The sequence below is a fragment of the Amphibalanus amphitrite genome, unplaced genomic scaffold (genome assembly GCF_019059575.1).
Source record: "Amphibalanus amphitrite isolate SeventyFive unplaced genomic scaffold, NRLGWU_Aamphi_draft 000852F_arrow, whole genome shotgun sequence".
NCBI classification, from domain to species: Eukaryota; Metazoa; Arthropoda; class Thecostraca; order Balanomorpha; family Balanidae; genus Amphibalanus; species Amphibalanus amphitrite.
In genome coordinates this window covers 201,351-224,725 of record NW_024882346.1, presented here as the reverse complement: position 1 = coordinate 224,725, position 23,375 = coordinate 201,351, and the positions used below count along the sequence as shown (strand labels likewise).

The window sequence follows — 23,375 nt, the reverse complement described above, 5'->3', positions numbered from 1 at the left end:
TCAGTGAACGCGTTATTTATTACACAGTGGCCTACGGAGAATGGCACGCGGGATTGAAGGTCAGTGTTTTATTGCTTGTTACATGCGAATGGGGGCATTTGAGTGGCATTTGACACCATTTTCGAAATCTACAGTGAATTTCTGATCGACTCATGTATATATTTTTATGAATTTGACAGTATTAGTTCTACATAGTCGGTGTTTTATGTTGGTGTTGTTTCTCTCGACCTTTGTCTTGGATTTTTATCATATCTTTTTTTCGAAAATGCTTGCCATAACCAGGTCTAAACTGTATCTGTATAAAGGAAATATGTGTTAAATATGAGGAGAAAGTAGGAATAACCATTCTGCCTATCAAACTGCCAGAAGGCATGTGCTTGTAGGGTGATTGAAACTGCAGTACGGGTTGAGATGTGGGTTTGACATTAGCATTGTTGTTGTAACCCTACTTGCTCTAATAAAATGGCAACATGGGGTTATGTACACACTATTGCACAGCCTGGTATCAAGCTGGTTGATATGTGGAGGATAATGAAAGCATAAAACTTTTCTTAAGTGAATAGGAGCGTTGCGTCTTGTGACATATGTCAAGTCATTTTAAATCAAATGATTGTGATTGGAACTTTTATTTCAATTATTTTCAATTTTATTTCAATTTTGACCTTTTTAATCATCAAGTTTTATGTGTACCAATTTCATGTGCCTGTGTTATGTCTGTGCGGCTTTGTGCAGTGTGCGTGTCTTGAAACAAACCAATTTATTTTGTACCTTTTTGTACTTCAACAAATGTGTGTCAAAGCCAAAGGACAAAAATGTCATGTCTATTATCATTGACACTACTACAGCTAACTTTGCCTGTATTCCTATCTTTCAGAGGCATTCAATTCAATCTGCTTTCCAGTGCAGTACCTAGGAGGCTGCAACTGAAGCTCGCACAAAGGCAATCAAGTGTCACTTCATCAGCCTACAGCAACAGCCCATCTGTAATCAAGATATGGATGAAGTGGCATAGAAGAACAACCAGTTCAAACATGAAAAGATGTATTTTGTTTTGGACTATTTCTTAGCATAACAGAACATCACACTTGCTGCTTTTTATGTTTGCCCTGTGTGCAGTTTTAAATAATGTTAACTATGAAATGCTTTTGCCACTCTTCTCTTTACATAAGCTTCCTTTGTCATGCATGTGTAATTTAGAGTTTACATGCATGATGTAGGGATATTTCCCTTGGCTTCATAAAACTACTTTGCAAGCTTTTGTTATGGACATTGGTGCTATCTATATTATATGATGCTTCAGATGTGTCCAGTAGTTGATAAATGGAGAAGAGGAGTAGGACAACTGATAGTTATTACCAAAAATATGGGCTAGTCTGCACTTCGGGCTGTTCCATCATATGCAACCTCTATTTACTTCCTTGAGTTAAAAACACCTCATCTTTTGTTTCTTTCCAGTGTGGCCATTTGTTTCCGTGGTGTTATAAACGTCAAGTTTGAAGTTGGTATCCAAGTGAGCAAAATGTGCATTATTTCAGTCCGTCTTGAATCATTTGTCTTGAATTATATCCCTAATTAATGACATCCTGTTATTTGTCCTGCAATGTCTGTGCCTGGCGCCTGCGTCCGCCCTTACCTCCGGCTCCAGCTTCCAACCAGCCCTGCTGAGCTCTGTCGCCGGCGCGGTGTGTCGCAACGTGCTGTTTCTCCACTCCAGCCGACAGCTGCTATAGGAATCGTCCTGTGCCATGCGCCATGCAACACAGCAATTGTAAGCTGCAGGTCACATTCGGACTGATTGGCTCCGCATATATGCATCCGGCGAGTGCTATTCGATATCAGGGACGTGGGTCGGACTGTTGTGGCGGCGTGCACTGTGCTGGTTGAAGTTGTTGTATTTCTGTTAGTGAAAAGCATTAATACATAACCAATAACCATGGCCGCAGCCCAATCTTATTATGGATTTCAGAGGGAGTGGCCAGTCAGGAGTGCCCCATGTGGGTATGGATCCAGTGTCCAGTGGGATTGGTTAAGATTTCCGGCGATTAAACGCTTCTATGATGATAGTAAACCTAGTCCTATTGAGTTATGAGGGGAGGTGACGTGAGGGACCTGACCTTACTAAACTCTTGTGAAAACACGACACATACGAACGGTAAGAAACCGTCAGCTATTCTTTCTGCCAAGTGCCATCTTTCTGTGAAGGATTTCTTGGCACTGAGTGTTCAGAAACTGCGTTGTTTTGGACTGTGTAGAGGCTCACGAACGACAACATAGGTCAACAACCTGACGTACCATCAATATGCGACTTGTACCAGAAGATCCAGCTTGATCAAAAGATTGGACATGTCAAATTTCAGCTCTTTAGCTCAAAAGAATTTTGAGCTGTCGTAAAAACCGTCAGTGTGGCACCATATTGCCTCCCCGCGCGGTCGGAAGGTAAAAGTTCGCCGGCTCTAACTAAACAAATAGTGGTCGTATCGCAAATTCAATGACGGCGTTCGAAGCGTCGTTCAATTTACTTTCGAAACATATCCTAACATTAACATTTAACTGCCTAGCGCAATCTCCAACAAGCATAAGTTCCGTGCATTCATCCTCATACAGTGTTAGCGGCCGCCGGCCGCCGGCCGCTGACCCACATTCGCGTCATCAGGGAATGCCGCAACTAATTTATTGTTTCCAACTTTTTTCCCGGAGCGTTCTACCTGGTTTATATAGCCTTGGACAAAACAAATAACATAACCGATGACAAAATACAAATTAAAACAAAGGTGTTCTCCATCAGCAAACGAAATGCCGTTCAACCAATCGAATGCAAAGACATGCGTCTGCTAGCGACAGAGGTATATTAGCAGCATTTACAGTACAGTGGACAAAGCACAACTGAGGGTGGTCTGCGGTTTTCAATACCGAAATTCGTAAATTTCCCAAGTTCATCTTGTTTTATGACTCATATCAAAAGATAGAGAATTCTTTTATGTTAATTATTAAGGTTGAACCAGACACCGACATTGTCTTGTTTTTTAGTAATATTCCATTAATTGTCATAGTGTTACCTTCAGCAGAATGGAAGATCATTCAATCTAGGCCAAAAAATATACCTTACATCTTCGAAACTGCAATGAAATATGCGGACTTTTAAAGAAAAATGAATTTTCATTTTGATATAGACATTTTAAGGGCATATGCCTAACAAGTTTACCAAATAGAGATGTTTTTGTTCAGGAGTAATCGGTTCCAAAAAATATAAGTTCGAGATTCGTAAATACATTTCTAAAATTTCCCAACATCATAGCGCTTCAACGTTTTGATAGGTAATAGCGTTACCATTTTTGTAAATTTTGGTAAACTTTTTAGACACCGACATAGTCTAGTTTTCGAAAAATATTACATTTAGTGGAACAGGGTGACCAAGGACACCAATGGCGGTGGTGCATTCAACATCAACTAAATGCAGTTTCCAATGCTTAAAAAGCAACAAAACTGACATAATCTGAAAGAGAATTTAATTTTGATATTTATTGACCATGATTGAAGCCCCACATCACTGAAATTACTCGAATATTCATGGTAGAGCATTGGCAGATCCGGTAGGCTAAACAGCTCAGAACCATGATAATTTCGAAATTCAATGAAAGAATGTCGGCCTTTGATATTACTTTTTGTCCTTCAATTTCAAATTTTGATTGTGAAAAATTAATTTCGTCCATGAACGGGCTTTGCGTTTTAAGATATATAATTTTTGAAATGGCGGAGATAGCCAACAATTTATTTTCGTTAATGCTTCACAGATTCATACATGGCGTGCTGTCTGATCATAAATCAAAAATATATATACATATAATAAAACTCATTGAAATGTGTTGCTTAGTTCTCTTTTTTAGACTTTAAAGGTCAGCTGAAAATAGTGGTCAAAATACCTTAGTGTTGTAATTTCGAACCGGTTTTACCTAGTTCTCTATATACCGTGATTTCACCATTCGTCATATCCACTCTAATTATCGGGGTTACATGAGCACAGTAAATACGTATTTAGCCGCTAATTCGAATTAGGAACGCATTACCGACTCATGTATGTGGTCAGACCTTGTCTCTTAGACAAGAGACAGAGCATCTGGGTGTACAACTTCAATCGCAGCTACAGGCTACAGGCCATATCAGCGCAAGAATGCGCCGGGGAAGAGGTGCTTTCTTCGGCCTCACGCCGGCCGGCATGTTCAATTCGTATTTGACTGCAGTGGACAAGGCCTATCTTTGGCGTATGGTAGTATCGCCAGCTCTGCTTTATGGATGCGCTGTGTGCTTTTTAAGGTCAGAGGACATATTACGTCTTGATTCTTGGCAGGCGACTGCAATCAAGTTGGCCTTGCGTTTGCCTCGCACAGCGCACCATACAGCTCTACTGGCGGCACTACGGATTCCGAGTGTGCAGGAAGGTCTCCGTCGAGCTTTATTCAATACTTTCAGGGACGCGTTTCGCGGGGAGCATCGCCTTCGTCGTGTTTTGTTAAGTGATCTGGCTCACACTGCGCTCAATTCGACCCGTTTGCACTGCCCAGGCTCACTTGTAAGTCACATGCTCTCACTGTGTGGGATGAACTATGAAACACTATTGAGAGTTGCTGGGGGGCATGTGTCACGAGACCTGATTAGCGCTCCCAGACGAGTGGATGGTATTGCCGACTCACTGCGCTGGCTACTGGCCCAGAACAATGGCGACGCCTGGGCCATGATCCATATGCTTGTCTTACCCCAACGAGTGTCATCGTAGCACTCCTGTTAAAGTTTGCGGGATTACTGGTTTGCGCTGAACAGGCTGCATGGAACAGCTGTTTGTACGTCTTTGTGTCACATGAATATGATGTGTATTGTGTAACTGTGTGAGACACCTTGTATTGTATCATGCCAATATGCTTTGTCCCTATATGATGGGATGTTAAATAAAATTGATTGATTGATTGATTGTAGCCACCTGCTAGTACGAATCGGCGATCCGATCCGCGGTTACATGAGCAAAGCAAATACGTATCACGATCGGATTCACCGCTAATGCGAATCAGGAGCGTACTACCGACTCATGTATCCACCTGCTAATACGAATCGGCGGTCCGAACAAAATCCGCTGAGAAAGAGGCTTAGAAGCGAATAGGACCAAGATACGTATTACAGGAACTATTTCTTCGCAAAAAGAAACATTAAAATGCAAAATAATAGGTATTTTTTTCATTTTCTTCTTTTGAAATAATATTAAAAAAATATGTCGGTATTTTGCCAAGTTTTCAACAATAAATATAGTGAAAACCAAATAGTAAATATCCACATAATTTCAGTTGAAACATTTTTCTGACAGCACTACAGACGAATCAAGAGAGGCAATTGCCCAATGAGTCAAAGCAAGACAACTTTATGTTCAACTTTTTTTTTGTTAAGTTAATTGAGAATGTTTTGAGCAGATTAAATGCAAAAAAGACATAAGATAATAAATTTTTAATATAGTCACCTCTATTGCTACGGAAGTGCGCCACATTTGTATGCTATTCCGTTTGTAATGCGCATCGGGCCGAGAGCCAAACTAGATCCGTTTGACGTCACTGATACGAATTTGCTCATGTAGTCGGTGCACTGAATGCGTTCTTGGGGAGCTGATGCGAATTAGCGTAGTGCGTATTTGGAACGGATCGCTCATGTAACCGAAACGTCCGAGGCACACGATTCGGGCCGTATTTCACAAGAACTATTCTTTGCTGACTGGAAGCGTCAAAATGCAAAATACCTAACAATTTTTTTTATTGGCTGCCTCGTAGAAAATAGGAAAAAAATGTTGGTATTTTGGTTTAGTCTTTGCATGTGAAATAAAATGAATGAAATATTTTGATAGATAATTTTTTCTGACCACCCTGCTGTCGCTGCATGGCGAATCAGTGCCCACTGACTTAAAACAAGAAAACTTTGTTTTCATTTTTTGATTTCATGTTAATTTAAAATGTTTTTGAGCCTATCAAATGATATAAGTATTTAAAATTTAGCTCAGTCGTCCCGGTAAATGCCACAACTGCGCCATGACTGTACGCTAATCCTATTCCGTTTGTGATGCGAATTACCGGCCGTCGAGGAGTCAGCCCGGGTGAGCCAAAGAAGATCCGTTTGACGTAGATAAAACGAATTAGTCTCATGTAACCGGTGCCGTAGATCCGTTTGTGGGGAGCTGATGCGCATTAGCGTAGTGCGTATTTGGAACGGATCGCTCATGTAACCCCGGTAAATGTCACAGGTCTGGCTGGCGGGCTCTGGTATTAACTGGATAATTCGCCAGCTGACCCCGTATGGTGGCGCTAGTGGAGCAGCACCATATGACGTCAGCAGAAAACACCGTGAGCAGCTATGAAATGGGAGCGAGCACCACGGAAATATCGAAAGGTGATGGACATGTACTGACTTTGGTCATTCAAGTACCACCAACACCATACAAAAACCATATAATATCATCAAGACTGATTCTGGATTCGATTCGTTCGGGTATTTAAAATACATAAAAAATGTTTGTTACCGAATTCTGAAACAGTATAAGGATATTCTTGTTCCTTACTTTTACCTTGTGGAGTACTTTTACTTGCTTTCTAGTGCGCCCATCACTATCTTGAAATCTGGATTGCAACGCTGTAGGAAAACTTGTTTTTTCATTTGTCATTTCTTCCACTTTTAAGCAGTGATAATTTATTTGGTTTTATACATTAAATAATGAAGACGGCTCCTAACTTTTTAGGGATCTGCAGTGGCCCAGAGAGCAAAATCAGACATTTTCTAGAAACTTGAGGCCACTATTTTCTTATATGCTAGATAATATACAAATATTGACATGTAAAGAATGATACGGGTGTATAATTCTGCAGAAATATGAATTCAAAGTATTTAAATTTTTCAAGAACCTTTTTAAAATCTTCCATAATGACTTCTTTCAATACAAGGTGGAAGCAATTTCAGTTAACAATAAAGCAGCACAAGGCAGTACCTTGAGCTGCGATGATCCATAACCAATCGGCACCTGCAATTTGATTGATCTTCGAGATGTACCCTACCTCTGTTCCCTGACTTTCCCTTTTCGTTGTACCGGGTGAAGTGAATATTCTGTGAATATTCTTCTGACAGTCAGTTTTAAGTCCTACATTATGTTGTCAATCAGATTTAATTGGTTCAAAAACCGTCGTAGTCCGTCTCATTCGCAGTCTACATCTCCACATGAGCACCCATACATGCTCAAAATTTTCACTACGTATGTACTATGTACCCTGCAGCGTATCCTGATGAAAAATGTTTTGTTGAAATCAGAGACACTTCCCAAGGTAGGCCATAGTCCATGGCCATATATTTAAGTCAAAACAGATGAAACAGATAAACACAATTCCAATCATCAAGTCAACCAGCATCGACAATCTGCACATAAGTTCTAAACCTATTGCAAGACTAATTTGCATTCAAACTTTGTATTGCAGAAGGGTGGAAGCTGCATGGAATTATGCGACAATTTCAGCGTGCATCCACGCTCGAAAGAGCAGGGTCCGGTTAATTGTAACAATGTCAATACCATAACAATAACGTAATTGTAGGTGTTGTGATTCGGTTGTCTCTTGTCTGTGCTGGCCATTGCGCGGGCGGTCCAGCGGCGGAACTCGGCTTCGCCGCCGTGGCGCGCTGGCAGTTGCTTCTTCTTCTTCTTCTGCATCCCACCGCCAACCCGCTCAGGGGGGCGGCGGCGCAGGCAGGTCGAGCGGCGGCTCGGTCCGCCCAACATCCTCGATGAAGGTGACGACCTTCGTCGCCGGGCCGCCGAGGACGTCGACCAGGCGAGGGTCGACACCCCAGCGGCGGCGGCGGGCCACCTCATAGGCCGGACAATCGGTCAGTAGGTGCGCCGCGCTGTCGGGCTCCCCGCACGCGGGGCATTCGTCGTCGGCTTCCGGGCCAATCTTGTGGAGCGTGTCACGGGTCAGCGGTGATGTGCCGGTCCTCAGCTGGGACAGCGTCACTGACCCCAGCGCGCCAGGGAGTCGTGGCCAGGCGTGGGGTCCGGGTGTGGGTGGGCAGCGGTTGCCCTCTGTCGCGACAGCTCCCGGACATGGCGCGTGACGGCGGCCCGCGCACTCGACAGGTCGATCGGTGCGCTGTCTTGGTCGCCCGCCGTGGCCTCGCCAGCCAGGCGGTCGGCGGTTTCGTTGCCGTCCAGCCCGGCATGGCCTGGCACCCACTGGAGCACCGTCTCGGTGCCGTTCTCGGCGATGATGCTCAGCACTCAGCAGCCTCCACACCTCGGCAGCCAGGGCCATGGTATGGTTAGCTGGGCCGCGGCCGAGTAGTTGGAGCCCAGACCTTGAGTCGGTGAGGAGGCGGACCGACTTGGTCGACGCCAACTCCCCGTCCTCCAGGCCGGCCACAGCCGCGAACGCCTCGCGCATGGCGGTCAGTTCTGCTCTTAGGCTGGAGCAGACCGCCCCTGCAGGAGCGCGCACAGTCTCTTCTCTGTTGAGGTGGTGGAACTGGATCAGAGCCTGCGCCGCCCTGTTCCGTCCGCCGCGAGCCGAGCCGTCCGACCAGATAGTGACGTCCGGGTGCGGGAGCTCTGCAATGGCTTGCAGGGCAGCTTCCCTGCAGACTGCAGGCGGGTCCGACCGGCGGGTGGCCACGGGCAGGTCCACCCTGAAGGTGATGCCGCCGCGGTGGCCCAGCCATGGCGGGTCGCAGCTGTAGAGCGCCGAAACCTGTAACACAATAAAATTGCAATTGTAACAAAGACCTGCATGGTCAGCACACATCTGCAGTGACTGTCATCCCAAGTTGGTATGAATTGGCACAAAGTTGGGTCATGGTAGCAGACGTAGCACAAGCTGTTGTGATATGCCATACCGCAGGACTAGGTCGTAGGTTGTAAATTTTAGGTTTAAGGCTGTAGTTTGTAGGTCAGGTTAGGTAAGGTTTGGTTAGAAAGACCCATTCTCATGCATCGGGCAGCTTGTGCTACATCTACCTTACCAATACCCAATTTAAATTCCCAAAATTGATGGCAAACAGGCTTTTTGTATAACAAGTGTGGTTAATTGTTCTAATCCCCGCTGCAATATGAGGGTAACTGCTTTTCTACAATCACAATATTTGAATTCATATATGTAGGTGTTCACATGTTCAGAAAATGATACAAAATATGACACAATTATAGCTGCAACTGGATAGTGGATACCAACCTCAACTTAAAGTTTCTGCAGCCTTATAACCTAACAAATGACTAAATTGCCAAAATAAATCCCTCAGTACAATAGCTTGACTCTAAAATAACAGAAATTTTGCATGCAGACCCTGAAATGGAGGGTTTATGAAAAGTAACAAAAATAAACATTCACTAATATCAATATGTTGTTATAAATTTCATATGTAGCATAAGCGCCAATACTGCCTTCATTTACAATGTTGCTACTGTTTTCCACTCACAAACGCTGCCCTCCGTGGACAGCAGCAGCAGCAGTGAAACGTCACCCGTGGTGTGACATCATCACCCATGACGTAATGGAAATCCAGTTGTTACCAAGGCCCTGGCTGGCTGCCGATGGACCTACTAGAACTCAGGTAAGTGCACTGCATCTTGCACTGCATTCGGCAACTGCATCGTTTTGTTGTAAAATAATTTTAGGTCTTCATTTTTATTATACGTTATTTAAAATGAGACTATTGAGAAAAAACTGGGGTAGGGGGGTACAGCCGTGACGACGGAGAAAAAATACAGACCTGAAACCAACATGTGCATGGATCCGAGTGATGGATCTATGATTTCAGCGGATCTCGAGGCAAATTGCAGGTTCGGATCTATGATCCCACCGAATCCGGCGTGAAAAAAAATTATCCTGGATCTATGATCTGAGTGGATCCCACCATGCACAACATTTGAAACCAGGTTTCTAAGCGTTTTTATGTCAATAAGTGCCATAAAACTGTGGATTATGACGTGTCATCACATAAAATCACGAAATAAAAATAAGTACGTTTTTTATTTGCAACAAGTGATCTTTTGGGATTTCTGTGTTGACCAAAATAAAGGAGGATCTATGATCCCACTGGATCTCAAGCAAAATACTAGACTCGGATCTATGATTCCTACGGATCTCTCGATAAATTAAAGAGCTGGATCTATGATCCCGACGGATCCGAGATCAGGATCCGTGGGATCAGATCCCAGATCCATTTTCTCGGATCCATGCACATGTCTGCCTGAAACCTGTGTGAAAGAACACTGGGCTGTTTTCTTGCTACCGTGATACGTCCAGCTCATGAGCTTTAGAAATTGCGCCTCTTCGTTGTTGTAAACTATTATGTTTGATTCACAGCTATCGTCTGCTCTTGGAGTGACTGACGACTCATTCCTTGCATCATACCAGTCTGCAATCGGGTCACTAACATCTGGCAGCACTAGCAGCAACGTCACGTGTGACGTTTTCAACGGACTCTACTTGCGTGACGGCTTTAGCGTCAAGGCTAACTACAGCGCCGTCCTGTCCACGTACTACTCGTCCAGTGTGAGCACCTTCTCCGGTCCTGCCGATGCCGCCCAGGCCATCAACGCTGCGGTGGCTGCCACCACCAACAACCTCATCCCCCGGCTGGTGGATGCGGAGGCGCTTACAGATGCAGTCTTCGTCCTCGTGAGCGCTCTATATTTCAAGGGTAACTGGAAGGAAGAATTTTATGCGGACAGCACACGTCCAGCGCAGTTTCTCACTGTATCTGGCAATAAGACTGTTGACATGATGCATATGGAAATGAGGGTGCCGTACGTTGACAAGGCTAGTTACGACGTCATCTCTCTTCCGTACACCGACTCCAATTATAAAATGGTGCTTCTAAGACCGGCTGCGCGGACCATGGCTTCTGTTCAGAGCTTGGTCAATTCCCTGAATACGCTGGATGTTGCCAACATCCTCAGCCAGTTGCAAGAAACAAGGCTGTACGTTGCAATGCCGCGATTCAAACTGGAGACAGAATACAGCTTGCTAAGCGCCCTCCAGGCCTTGGGAATCCAGCATCTGTTTAGTGGCACGGCTGATCTTGGAAACATGGCCGATTCACAGTTGCTCGTCAACAAGTTTATGGTAATGGGTCCCAAAAAAATTTCGATCGACTCCAAAAAATTCTTAACTTCGCCGCTAGAGTTATTTTCGGCCGCCGTAAATTTGACCATGTCTCCGACCTGCGAACAAAACTCGGGTGGTTGTCCCCGCGCGGTATGTCCGATTTCCACACCCTTGTCATCGCACACAAGGTCATACAGCGCCGTGAACCTGAGCAACTAGCAGCCCTGTTCGTCGCTAATAGCGCTATCCGCGAGAGACCATCCAGACAAGATCACTTCTTCCATCTTCCCCGTCCACGGCTGGAAACGGGCAAGCGGCGGTTTGGCTATCGAGCTGCAGCTCTGCTGAACAGCCTGCCACCTCACCTGTCGCAGCTGCCTCCCGCCCGCTTCGCCCGCGCTGTTAAAGCCGCAATCGTGGACGATGAATCAGCACATCGTCGCTGACCAATAGGATAGGGGTGGGTAAAAGCGATGAGGCTGTCCTGAGAGTGTTTTGTCCTAGTTTTGACGTGAGTGAATGTGCAACTGTTTTGAATGATTAGATTAGCAACCGCGGATACGGATTCTGAGCAGTAATCGCCACGCACTTTGTATGTGGATCGCTCTTAAATGTAAATACAATACAATACAAATACAATACAAGGTCTTTCACAAGGTGGTCATTGAGGTGGACGAGAAGGGCACAGAGGCTGCCGGCGCCGGAGGGGTGGCTGGAATTACATCGGTGCCACCTTCGTTCACGCTAGACCGTCCGTTTGTCGCTATCGTGTGGAACAGTCTCCACAGCGTGAACATGTTTACTGCCTATGTGGCTTCACCAGCTTCTTAGGCCATTCGACCTTGCTTACTGAAGTGGTCTACTGAGTGGTCGGGGAATGCTGTACCTAATGTGGAATGTAGGATTGATGCATCAGAGTTTGTGACTCTGCTATAACACGAACTTTGTGTGTTCGCTCGACACTCTGTCGTAACGCGATGTCCTCGTTGCACACTGGGAAATGCTCTAAATTGTAGGATGATGCATTATTCAGTAACATTTCTAGAGTTGACTTTGTTTTCCGCATATCACAAATATACTGCCTATGAATATTTTGTGCTGGATTTTATTTATAGGTATATCTAATCCCTGTTTCAAAATCGCTTATCATTGATGGGGAGCCAGCCCGTTGATGAAACGTTGATAAACGAAGGGCGTGCCAGAAACATCGAACCTTTCCTGAGAAAGGTAAGCAATATTCGTTCAGCACTATAACTAAACATATACAATTATTTAGTTGCAAAGAAAATGCTTATGAATACTATACCTACTATCATGCACCTCACCTGGGCGATCAGATTATTCAACAGCAACAAAATAACGAATTTATTATCTTTAAAAACAGCCAACATCGTGCGCGTTTTCAGTTACATTGTATCGCATAAATGGATACACGTTTGAGCATTCAAAGGCATCGATCGGGCTTGACAGATTGATTAGAAATAGATTACGTGCACGCCGCACGTGCGGGTGCACCAGCTCTTCTCGAAAGGGCAGGAGGTGCACATCGGGCACACACGGTGTCTTATCACATTCAGCTCGATCGTCAGCTAGGGCTCGCACACGACGCCGGCCACCTCGTTTCCGCTGCACTGCACGTTGACGCGGTGTTTGCAGGCCAGCAGGTGGGGTTCGCTGCCGGTGCACAGCACCTCCTGCACGGCGATGTTGGGTTTGCCGGCGCCGTAGTATGACAACCGCAGGCTCCTTCCGGACGACCTGAAAACAAAGGGCGATTAAATGTCGAACAGTTTACTGATATTTAACACGCGCAGTGGAAGGGTTGCGAGTACTACGCCCAGTGGAAGGGGGGGCGGATGTCGCCCCCCCCCCTAAGATCTCAGCTCCCACTAGAGCTAGAAAGACGAAATTTGGAGGGTAGGTGGGGGCCTAGGGGAACTCTGTTGTGTGTGAATTTCATGACCCTAAGTCAATATCTTCAAGGTCAAATAAGGTCAAAAGTGGTCAAATCTGCCATATTAGCGACTTTTTTGCGTTTATACGCCGATAACTCAAAAAGTTACCGGCCGATTTTCTTTTTTTATTCACTTTACGAAAGAACATACATTTGTGAGTATGTATGGTGAATTTCTTGTTAATCCAACGATAAATATGACAGAAGACTGCTAAGCGTAAGATGTCGCTGGCTGAAGCGGGATCGGAGGACGCGGGAAACGCGGCAATCACAATTTTGTGTTTACACACTCATAACTCATTTGTTACCGGCCGATTTTCAAAATTCTTTGACCATAAGATTGCCTGTACATTTCTTAGTCTTCTCACAAAAATTGACGCGAATCGAATATAATCAGCGGTAAGGAGCGCGATGTAAAGACCGAACCGTCCCGCCCCGGCACAGTCTACAATTCAGGCGGCGCGTAACGGCTAGCGCCGGCCGCCGCGCCGCCGCGCCGCCGCGGCGGCAGGATGTTTGACTTTACACCGCTATTACTAGAAAAGTTGTGACCCGATTTTTTTATTTCTTGCACGAGAAGATCCGCAGTTCAATTCTGGACAGGTAGCCAAAATTTCACATTAATATCATGTTTGCGGCGCGAGTTATTGGCGAAAAACAGGAGGGGTGGGCGAAATCCGCCCCCCCTTCCACTGCGCGTGTTAACATATTTTTAGATCGAACGATTTTTTTTTTATGAAAAAAACGAGCCTCTCCATTTTATGTTAGAGGCTTAAATACTATTACGTGCTGGTGCATACAAAACAACTGCAACCTTAAGTTGTGAAATAAATACCTAATCGTAGCCCCGCATAGGCACACTCATTCCGTTTTTTTTTTTACGGCCGCACTCTAAGGCAATATTTTTTTATGACAGTGCCTGTAAGCATTTTTGTCCGATATGACTGCCAAACATTATACCTACGCTCTTACGTGCTCAAGCTCATCTATCATACGATTTTTTGATCGAGCAACCATTCAACGGCTTTCTTACCACAACATCAATTTTTAAATGTCTTACCCGTAGCCGAGACTCTTGCAGACGACCTTGGCGTCCGTGGAGTCCCAGTTACCGGGACAGACGTGCTCCCATTTGTTATCGGGTCCACCGCGGCGGAGTTCCACCCAACCATCGCTGCACGAGCCGCCTCCGACCAGCCGGTACTCGACTGAAACGACGTATGTACCGCGGTCAGCTCATTTCTGGGGTAAGCTTAGCGTCCGTCAACTGTCAACACTCGGGTTAGGCACTCGGTATATCTACTTGGTCAAATATAACACCTCAGTGTCGGGCCAAATGATCGGCTTGAAGCACCCTATAATTGGCTGCATTCAATTCTTAATTGTACGCACTCTTTTTAGTCACAAATGTCAATGAATGGTGGTCAAAACAGAATAAAATGGAAATCATGCAGGGTCTTCCCGCACCTGAATACGATCTCCACGAGCGACCACAACATCTCATTAGTCCATCACTACGGTATTAGCCAACTGTAAACCTCCACTCACTGTATCCGAGTCTGACGATGGGACACTGACAGGTCCCCGAGACACAGCGGCCTCCGGACGAGCAGTCCTGGTCACCCACACACGCATTGTGCAGGTACACGGCTCCGACTGAAATCATAATGCGTCGTGAAAACAATTTTAGTGCTGGATTTCGTTGCAATAAAAGGCCTTTGTATGAGGATGAATGATATGCATTGGTAATGCAGGTAATTATCAACAATACAGATTGCAGAACATTCAACACTGTAGCGAAGGCTGCTGCAATGTGCACCGGCATCATGATGAACGTTTACGCATTCACAATAAATGAACATTAAGGCGTTGAAAGTCACTGTTTACTTATGTTCCGTACGAATATTTTCAGATGGATGGAGTGCTGCTTAGGTATTTGATTTGATGTTTCTGTGAGTGGCCTATAACACATATTAGGTACGGTTATAATCAATAGGTAACATAAAGTGCACAAGTGTGTTCTTGCCATTGTTCGGATTCTTCGCTAAGCTATTCTTATAAAAGCTTACCGGGCCGGCACTCTGTGTTGTTGAAGTTCCAGAATCCGTCGGCACACGAGCAAACGTAGTCTTGGCAAACTCCATGAGATGTCAGAGTCTGTGGGTCAAAGTAACGCATGCAGATAAAAGCAGCCGAGGAGCATGGTCATGGGCGGAGACGTGACGAGTTTGTAAAATAATTCGATTCAAGCTAATTCGGTATCAACAAACGGTTGCAAATGAAATCAGGTATAGCACACATCACATGCCCATTGCCCAGCCCAAGCTATTATAATTACTTATTTGGTAAGAATCAACAGTAGGTAATTTTGGGCATCAGCTATCGTGATGCCAAATGTAACGCTCGCACGCACGCACGTGCAAAGAAGAACGGACGTCGACTGACCTTACAATCGGCGTCCTCCCGGCACCAGTCGCCCAGCGCGGCGAGCGGCCGACACTCTGTGTCCGACACCTGTCGAAAGCCGCGCCGACAGGAGCACACGCCGACAGGGTTACAGGCAGCGGCCGCCGACAGGCCCAGGCGCGCGCAGTCGGCGTCACTCCCACACGGCAGGCCGAGCATACCGCCTGAGGGGATACGACATCGGCGGGTCAGCGCCACCGCCCGGGGTTTGTGAGATGAGGGCTCATTTGGAACGTTCAGTGATCGCTGTTTTACAACATTGATAGTACATCGGAAACTGCATTGAAAAAAGAAACGAACAGGCTAAGCTCTCTAAGTCGAATGGGATGTCCTCAATTATTAACGTATACAGGTAGAATGTGCAACGATAACTTCAAAAGACGGGGTTCCAGTGCCATTCTATCAAACATTATCTTATTCTTATCTCATCGTCAGTGGCGTGCTGCTGACTTACAGTTGGCGGCGTCTGGCGATCTGCCGTCACCTGATGAGCCGGCCACGGTCCCGGTAACCTGAAGCAGACAGTGGGCGAGGGCAGTGCTCAGTTCCGCTGTATTGTCAGAGGGCAGTGACAGCACTCTCCGCCAGCACCCCGCACAGACTGCCGCCCGAGGGCCTCCATCTGCTCCGCCAGACGGTCCTGCTTCCGCTGCAGCTCCATCTGCGACTCGTGGAGGACCACCAGGCGGGTGTGGATGTCGGTCAGGACATCACTCAGGAGCTCAACCACCTGGAGCTCGCTACGTACCGGTTCCGAGCTGGCCGAGGGAGGCAGACTGGAGCTGACCAGACCCACCAGGAGAGCTCCCATCAGGAGCTTCACTGTAAACGGCTTCATAGTCTCCGTCTGAGGGGCACAGACTGCGGAGCGAACCCAGCAACGTGCGCAGGTCAACTGATGCAGTGCCAACCTGCCCGGGCTTATTATTGCCTCCGCGAGGCCGCGGGCGGAAGCATCTGACTCAATGGCAGTGCAGTGGGATATTCCGACCAGTTGCAGCAACTGGCAAGTTCCGGTACTGATAGTGCGACACTGTTTGTTTAGTGTCGCGCCAACTCTCAGTAATCAAACATTGGGTTGATAGCTGAGCGGGCCGACGCGTCACAACTCAAACTAGACCGAATAAAATCATAAACACGCAACGAAGCAGGGTGTATCGGGGAATCGTTGCATCAGCTACGGAAAACGCAGACTGAGTCACGACTCACAATTTCGTTTAGGAAACGCAATTTTTGATTTTATAAGGAATCTCATCTCCTCACTTGCATTTTGCAGGCAAGAAGAAAATTGTTTGAACAATTTAACATAGAAAATATTCTTTTTTGTCTTTCTGGGTCATGGAAGGTCATGCAAGGAAATGTCTGCAAAGTTTTAGATACAAATGGATACGATAAATTCAACGACCCCATTTCCAATATTTATTGGAAAATATTTATTGGAAATTTATTGCAAATTGCTCCATAAGCAGCAATTTGTCAGATGACTAAAAAAGATGGCAGCAAAGTAATGATGCCGTTGTCAGCCAGCTATATAGGGCCTTGCCCCGCATTCGATGTCTCTCGGACGGCGAAGATTCTACGCCGTTCGGCCAATCACGTTTCATAACCGCAGCCGAGCCCCCGCTGACCTTGGACGGGATTGGCCGGACGGCAAAGAATCTTTGCCGTCCGGGAGACATCGAACGCCGCCTAAGTCAGCCAGCAGTGCATCCAGCTGACACGTCTGTCAAACTAGCAGCGAGCAGCGAGCAGCGAGTCCAGCAGCGAGAAACGGGCCATCCCGATTTAGCTGAAATTTGGCTCACAGAGCCTTCTCAGCACGGTGATTCCGAAAATCATGGTCTCAAGGGTGGAAATATTGACCGTTCTCGAGATAGAACCCTCTAAAGTTCTTGCCATCTATGACCGGGCCATCCCGATTTGGCTGAAAATTGGCTCACAGAGCCTTCTCAGCACGCTGATTCCGAAAATCATGGTCTATAGGGTGGAAATATTGACCGTTCTCGAGATAGAACCCTCTAAAGTTCTTACCATCCATGACCGGGCCATCCCGATTTGGCTGAAAATTGGCTCACAGAGCCTTCTCAGCACGCTGATTCCGAAAATCATGGTCTCTAGGGTGGAAATATTGACCGTTCTCGAGATAGAACCCTCTAAAGTTCTTACCACCCATGACCGGGCCATCCCGATTTGGGTGAAAATTGGCTCACAGAGCCTTCTCAGCACGCTGATTCCGAAAATCATGGTCTCTAGGGTGGAAATATTGACCGTTCTCGAGATAGAACCCTCATAAGTTCTTACCACCCATGACCGGGCCATCCCGATTTGGCTGAAAATTGGCTCACAGAGCCTTCTCAGCACGGTGAGTCCGAAAATCATGGTCTCAAGGGTGGAAATATTGACCGTTCTCGAGATACAACCCTCTAAAGTTCTTAACACCCATGACCGGGCCATCCCGATTTCGCTGAAATTTGGCTCACAGAGCCTTCTCAGCACGGTGATTCCGAAAATCATGGTCTCAAGGGTGGACATATTGACCGTTCTCGAGATAGAACCCTCTAAAGTTCTTGCCATCTATGACCGGGCCATCCCGATTTGGCTGAAAATTGGCTCACAGAGCCTTCTCAGCATGGTGAGTCCGAAAATCATGGTCTCAAGGGTGGAAATATTGACCGTTCTCGAGATAGAACCCTCTAAAGTTCTTACCATCCATGACCGGGCCATCCCGATTTGGCTGAAAATTGGCTCACAGAGCCTTCTCAGCACGCTGATTCCGAAAATCATGGTCTCTAGGGTGGAAATATTGACCGTTCTCGAGATAGAACCCTCGCAGCGAGTCCAGCAGCGAGAAACGGGCCATCCCGATTTAGCTGAAATTTGGCTCACAGAGCCTTCTCAGCACGCTGATTCCGAAAATCATGGTCTCTAGGGTGGAAATATTGACCGTTCTCGAGATAGAACCCTCTAAAATTCTTACCACCCATGACCGGGCCATCCCGATTTGGCTGAAAATTGGCTCACAGAGCCTTCTCAGCAAGCTGATTCCGAAAATCATGGTCTCTAGGGTGGAAATATTGACCGTTCTCGAGATAGAACCCTCGCAGCGAGTCCAGCAGCGAGAAACGGGCCATCCCGATTTAGCTGAAATTTGGCTCACAGAGCCTTCTCAGCACGCTGATTCCGAAAATCATGGTCTCTAGGGTGGAAATATTGACCGTTCTCGAGATAGAACCCTCTAAAGTTCTTACCGCCCATGACCGGGCCATCCCGATTTGGCTGAAAATTGGCTCACAGAGCCTTCTCAGCACGCTGATTCCGAAAATCATGGTCTCTAGGGTAGAAATATTGACCGTTCTCGAGATAGAACCCTCTAAAGTTCTTACCATCCATGACTGGGCCATCCCGATTTGGCTGAAAATTGGCTCACAGAGCCTTCTCAGCACGCTGATTCCGAAAATCATGGTCTCTAGGGTGGAAATATTGACTGTTCTCGAGATAGAACCCTCTAAAGTTCTTACCATCCATGACCGGGCCATCCCGATTTGGCTGAAAATTGGCTCACAGAGCCTTCTCAGCACGCTGATTCCGAAAATCATGGTCTCTAGGGTGGAAATATTGACCGTTCTCGAGATAGAACCCTCAATATTTCCACCCTAGAGACCATGATTTTTGGAATCAGCGTGCTGAGAAGGCTCTGTGAGCCAATTTTAAGCAAAATCGGGATGGCCCGGTCATGGGTGGTAAGAACTTTAGGGGGTTCTATCTCGAGAACGGTCAATATTTCCACCCTAGAGACCATGATTTTCGGAATCAGCGTGCTGAGAAGGCTCTGTGAGCTAAATTTCAGCTAAATCGGGATGGCCCGTTGGCCGTTTCTCGCTGCTGGACTCGCTGCGAGGGTTCTATCTCGAGAACGGTCAATATTTCCACCCTCCAGACCATGATTTTCGGAATCAGCGTGCTGAGAAGGCTCTGTGAGCCAATTTTCAGCCAAATCGGGATGGCCCGGTCATGGGTGGTAAGAACAATAGAGGGTTCTATCTCGAGAACGGTCAATATTTCCATCCTAGAGACCATGATTTTCGGAATCAGCGTGCTGAGAAGGCTCTGTGAGCCAAATTTCAGCTAAATCGGGATGGCCCGTTTCTCGCTGCTGGACTCGCTGCGAGGGTTCTATCTCGAGAACGGTCAATATTTCCACCCTAGAGACCATGATTTTCGGAATCAGCGTGCTGAGAAGGCTCTGTGAGCCAATTTTCAGCCAAATCGGGATGGCCCGGTCATGGGTGGTAAGAACTTTAGAGGGTTCTATCTCGAGAACGGTCAATATTTGCACACTTGAGACCATGATTTTCGGAATCACCGTGCTGAGAAGGCTCTGTGAACCAATTTTCAGCCAAATAGGGATGGCCCGGTCATGGGTGGTAGGAACTTTAGAGGGTTCTATCTCGAGAACGGTCAATATTTCCACCCTAGAGACCATGATTTTCGGAATCAGCGTGCTGAGAAGGCTCTGTGAGCCAATTTTCAGCCAAATCGGGATGGCCCGGTCATGGATGGTAAGAACTTTAGAGGGTTCTATCTCGAGAACGGTCAATATTTCCACCCTAGAGACCATGATTTTCGGAATCAGCGTGCTGAGAAGGCTCTGTGAGCCAATTTTCAGGCAAATCGGGATGGCCCGGTCATTGATGGTAAGAACTTTAGAGGGTTCTATCTCGAGAACGGTCAATATTTCCACCCTAGAGACCATGATTTTCGGAATCAGCGTGCTCAGAAGGCTCTGTGAGCCAATTTTCAGCCAAATCGGGATGGCCCGGTCATGGATGGTAAGAACTTTAGAGGGTTCTATCTCGAAAACGGTCAATATTTCCACCCTAAAGACCATGATTTTCGGAATCAGCGTGCTGAGAAGGCTCTGTGAGCCAAATTTCAGCCAAATCGGGATGGCCCGGTCATGGATGGTAAGAACTTTAGAGGGTTCTATCTCGAGAACGGTCTATATTTCCACCCTAGAGACCATGATTTTCGGAATCAGCGTGCTGAGAAGGCTCTGTGAGCCAATTTTCAGCCAAATCGGGATGGCCCGGTCATGGGTGGTAAGAACTTTAGAGGGTTCTATCTCGAGAACGGTTAATATTTCCACCCTAGAGACCATGATTTTCGGAATCAGCGTGCTGAGAAGGCTCTGTGAGCCAATTTTCAGCCAAATCGGGATGGCCCGGTCATGGATGGTAAGAACTTTATAGGGTTCTATCTCGAGAACGGTCAATATTTCCACCCTAGAGACCATGATTTTCGGAATCAGCGTGCTGAGAAGGCTCTGTGAGACAATTTTCAGCCAAATCGGGATGGCCCGGTCATGGATGGTAAGAACTTTAGAGAGTTCTTTCTCGAGAACGGTCAATATTTCCACCCTAGAGACCATGATTTTCGGAATCAGCGTGCTGAGAAGGCTCTGTGAGCCAATTTTCAGCCAAATCGGGATGGCCCGGTCATGGGTGGTAAGAACTTTAGAGGGTTCTATCTCGAGAACGGTCAATATTTCCACCCTAGAGACCATGATTTTCGGAATCAGCGTGCTGAGAAGGCTCTGTGAGCCAATTTTCAGCCAAATCGGGATGGCCCGGTCATGGATGGTGAGAACTTTAGAGGGTTCTATCTCGAGAACGGTCAATATTTCCACCCTAGAGACCATGATTTTCGGAATCAGCGTGCTGAGAAGGCTCTGTGAGCCAATTTTCAGCCAAATCGGGATGGCCCGGTCATGGATGGTAAGAACTTTAGAGGGTTCTATCTCGAGAACAGTCAATATTTCCACCCTAGAGACCATGATTTTCGGAATCAGCGTGCTGAGAAGGCTCTGTGAGCCAATTTTCAGCCAAATCGGGATGGCCCGGTCATGGATGGTAAGAACTTTAGAGGGTTCTATCTCGAGAACGGTCAATATTTCCACCCTAGAGACCATGATTTTCGGAATCAGCGTGCTGAGAAGGCTCTGTGTGCCAATTTTCAGCCAAATCGGGATGGCCCGGTCATGGGTGGTAAGAACTTTAGAGGGTTCTATCTCGAGAACGGTCAATATTTCCACCCTAGAGACCATGATTTTCGGAATCAGCGTGCTGAGAAGGCTCTGTGAGCCAAATTTCAGCTAAATCGGGATGGCCCGTTTCTCGCTGCTGGACTCACTGCGAGGGTTCTATCTCGAGAACGGTCAATATTTCCACCCTAGAGACCATAATTTTCGGAGTCAGCGTGCTGAGAAGGCTCTGTGAGCCAATTTTCAGCCAAATCAGGATGGCCCGGTCATGGGTGGTAAGAACTTTAGAGGGTTCTATCTCGAGAACGGTCAATATTTCCACCCTAGAGACCATGATTTTCGGAATCAGCGTGCTGAGAAAGCTCTGTGAGCCAAATTTCAGCTAAATCGGGATGGCCCGTTTCTCGCTGCTGGACTCGCTGTGAGGGTTCTATCTCGAGAACGGTCAATATTTCCACCCTAGAGACCATGATTTTCGGAATCAGCGTGCTGAGAAGGCTCTGTGAGCCAATTTTCAGCCAAATCGGGATGGCCCGGTCATGGGTGGTAAGAACAATAGAGGGTTCTATCTCGAGAACGGTCAATATTTCCATCCTAGAGACCATGATTTTCGGAATCAGCGTGCTGAGAAGGCTCTGTGAGCCAAATTTCAGCTAAATCGGGATGGCCCGTTTCTCGCTGCTGGACTCGCTGCGAGGGTTCTATCTCGAGAACGGTCAATATTTCCACCCTAGAGACCATGATTTTCGGAATCAGCGTGCTGAGAAGGCTCTGTGAGCCAATTTTCAGCCAAATCGGGATGGCCCGGTCATGGGTGGTAAGAACTTGAGAGGGTTCTATCTCGAGAACGGTCAATATTTGCACACTTGAGACCATGATTTTCGGAATCACCGTGCTGAGAAGGCTCTGTGAACCAATTTTCAGCCAAATAGGGATGGCCCGGTCATGGGTGGTAGGAACTTTAGAGGGTTCTATCTCGAGAACGGTCAATATTTCCACCCTAGAGACCATGATTTTCGGAATCAGCGTGCTGAGAAGGCTCTGTGAGCCAATTTTCAGCCAAATCGGGATGGCCCGGTCATGGATGGTAAGAACTTTAGAGGGTTCTATCTCGAGAACGGTCAATATTTCCACCCTAGAGACCATGATTTTCGGAATCAGCGTGCTGAGAAGGCTCTGTGAGCCAATTTTCAGGCAAATCGGGATGGCCCGGTCATTGATGGTAAGAACTTTAGAGGGTTCTATCTCGAGAACGGTCAATATTTCCACCCTAGAGACCATGATTTTCGGAATCAGCGTGCTCAGAAGGCTCTGTGAGCCAATTTTCAGCCAAATCGGGATGGCCCGGTCATGGATGGTAAGAACTTTAGAGGGTTCTATCTCGAAAACGGTCAATATTTCCACCCTAAAGACCATGATTTTCGGAATCAGCGTGCTGAGAAGGCTCTGTGAGCCAAATTTCAGCCAAATCGGGATGGCCCGGTCATGGATGGTAAGAACTTTAGAGGGTTCTATCTCGAGAACGGTCTATATTTCCACCCTAGAGACCATGATTTTCGGAATCAGCGTGCTGAGAAGGCTCTGTGAGCCAATTTTCAGCCAAATCGGGATGGCCCGGTCATGGGTGGTAAGAACTTTAGAGGGTTCTATCTCGAGAACGGTTAATATTTCCACCCTAGAGACCATGATTTTCGGAATCAGCGTGCTGAGAAGGCTCTGTGAGCCAATTTTCAGCCAAATCGGGATGGCCCGGTCATGGATGGTAAGAACTTTATAGGGTTCTATCTCGAGAACGGTCAATATT

General features: G+C 46.6%; 2 protein-coding genes across 4 annotated transcripts; one reads left to right on the top strand and one right to left on the bottom strand.

Annotated features, from left to right (window-relative positions):
* Positions 1–3,981: 3,981 nt before the first annotated feature.
* Positions 3,982–12,202, top strand: LOC122367125 (leukocyte elastase inhibitor-like). The gene is made up of 5 exons (XM_043339946.1): positions 3,982–3,997; positions 6,263–6,273; positions 9,579–9,612; positions 10,368–11,123; positions 11,757–12,202. The coding sequence occupies exons 2-5, from the start codon at positions 6,263–6,265 to the stop codon at positions 11,940–11,942; spliced, it is 987 nt and encodes a 328-aa protein (XP_043195881.1). The 5' UTR covers positions 3,982–3,997; the 3' UTR covers positions 11,943–12,202.
* Positions 12,203–12,461: 259 nt separating this feature from the next.
* Positions 12,462–17,264, bottom strand: LOC122367126 (neurotrypsin-like). 3 transcript variants are annotated; one of them, XM_043339948.1, is made up of 8 exons: positions 17,160–17,264; positions 16,280–16,392; positions 15,986–16,043; positions 15,511–15,695; positions 15,135–15,222; positions 14,614–14,721; positions 14,126–14,273; positions 12,462–12,869 (listed from the first exon to the last, which is right to left on the bottom strand). In XM_043339948.1, exons 2-8 carry the CDS (start codon positions 16,367–16,369, stop codon positions 12,701–12,703), a joined length of 846 nt encoding a protein of 281 aa, XP_043195883.1. In that variant the 5' UTR covers positions 16,370–16,392; positions 17,160–17,264; the 3' UTR covers positions 12,462–12,700. The 3 variants fall into 3 exon arrangements, with proteins under 3 accessions (XP_043195883.1, XP_043195882.1, XP_043195884.1); XM_043339947.1 differs by lacking the exon at positions 17,160–17,264 and adding an exon at positions 17,017–17,056 and having other exon boundaries at positions 16,280–16,550; XM_043339949.1 differs by lacking the exons at positions 16,280–16,392; positions 17,160–17,264 and adding an exon at positions 16,799–17,033.
* Between the last annotated feature and the right edge of the window lie 6,111 nt (positions 17,265–23,375).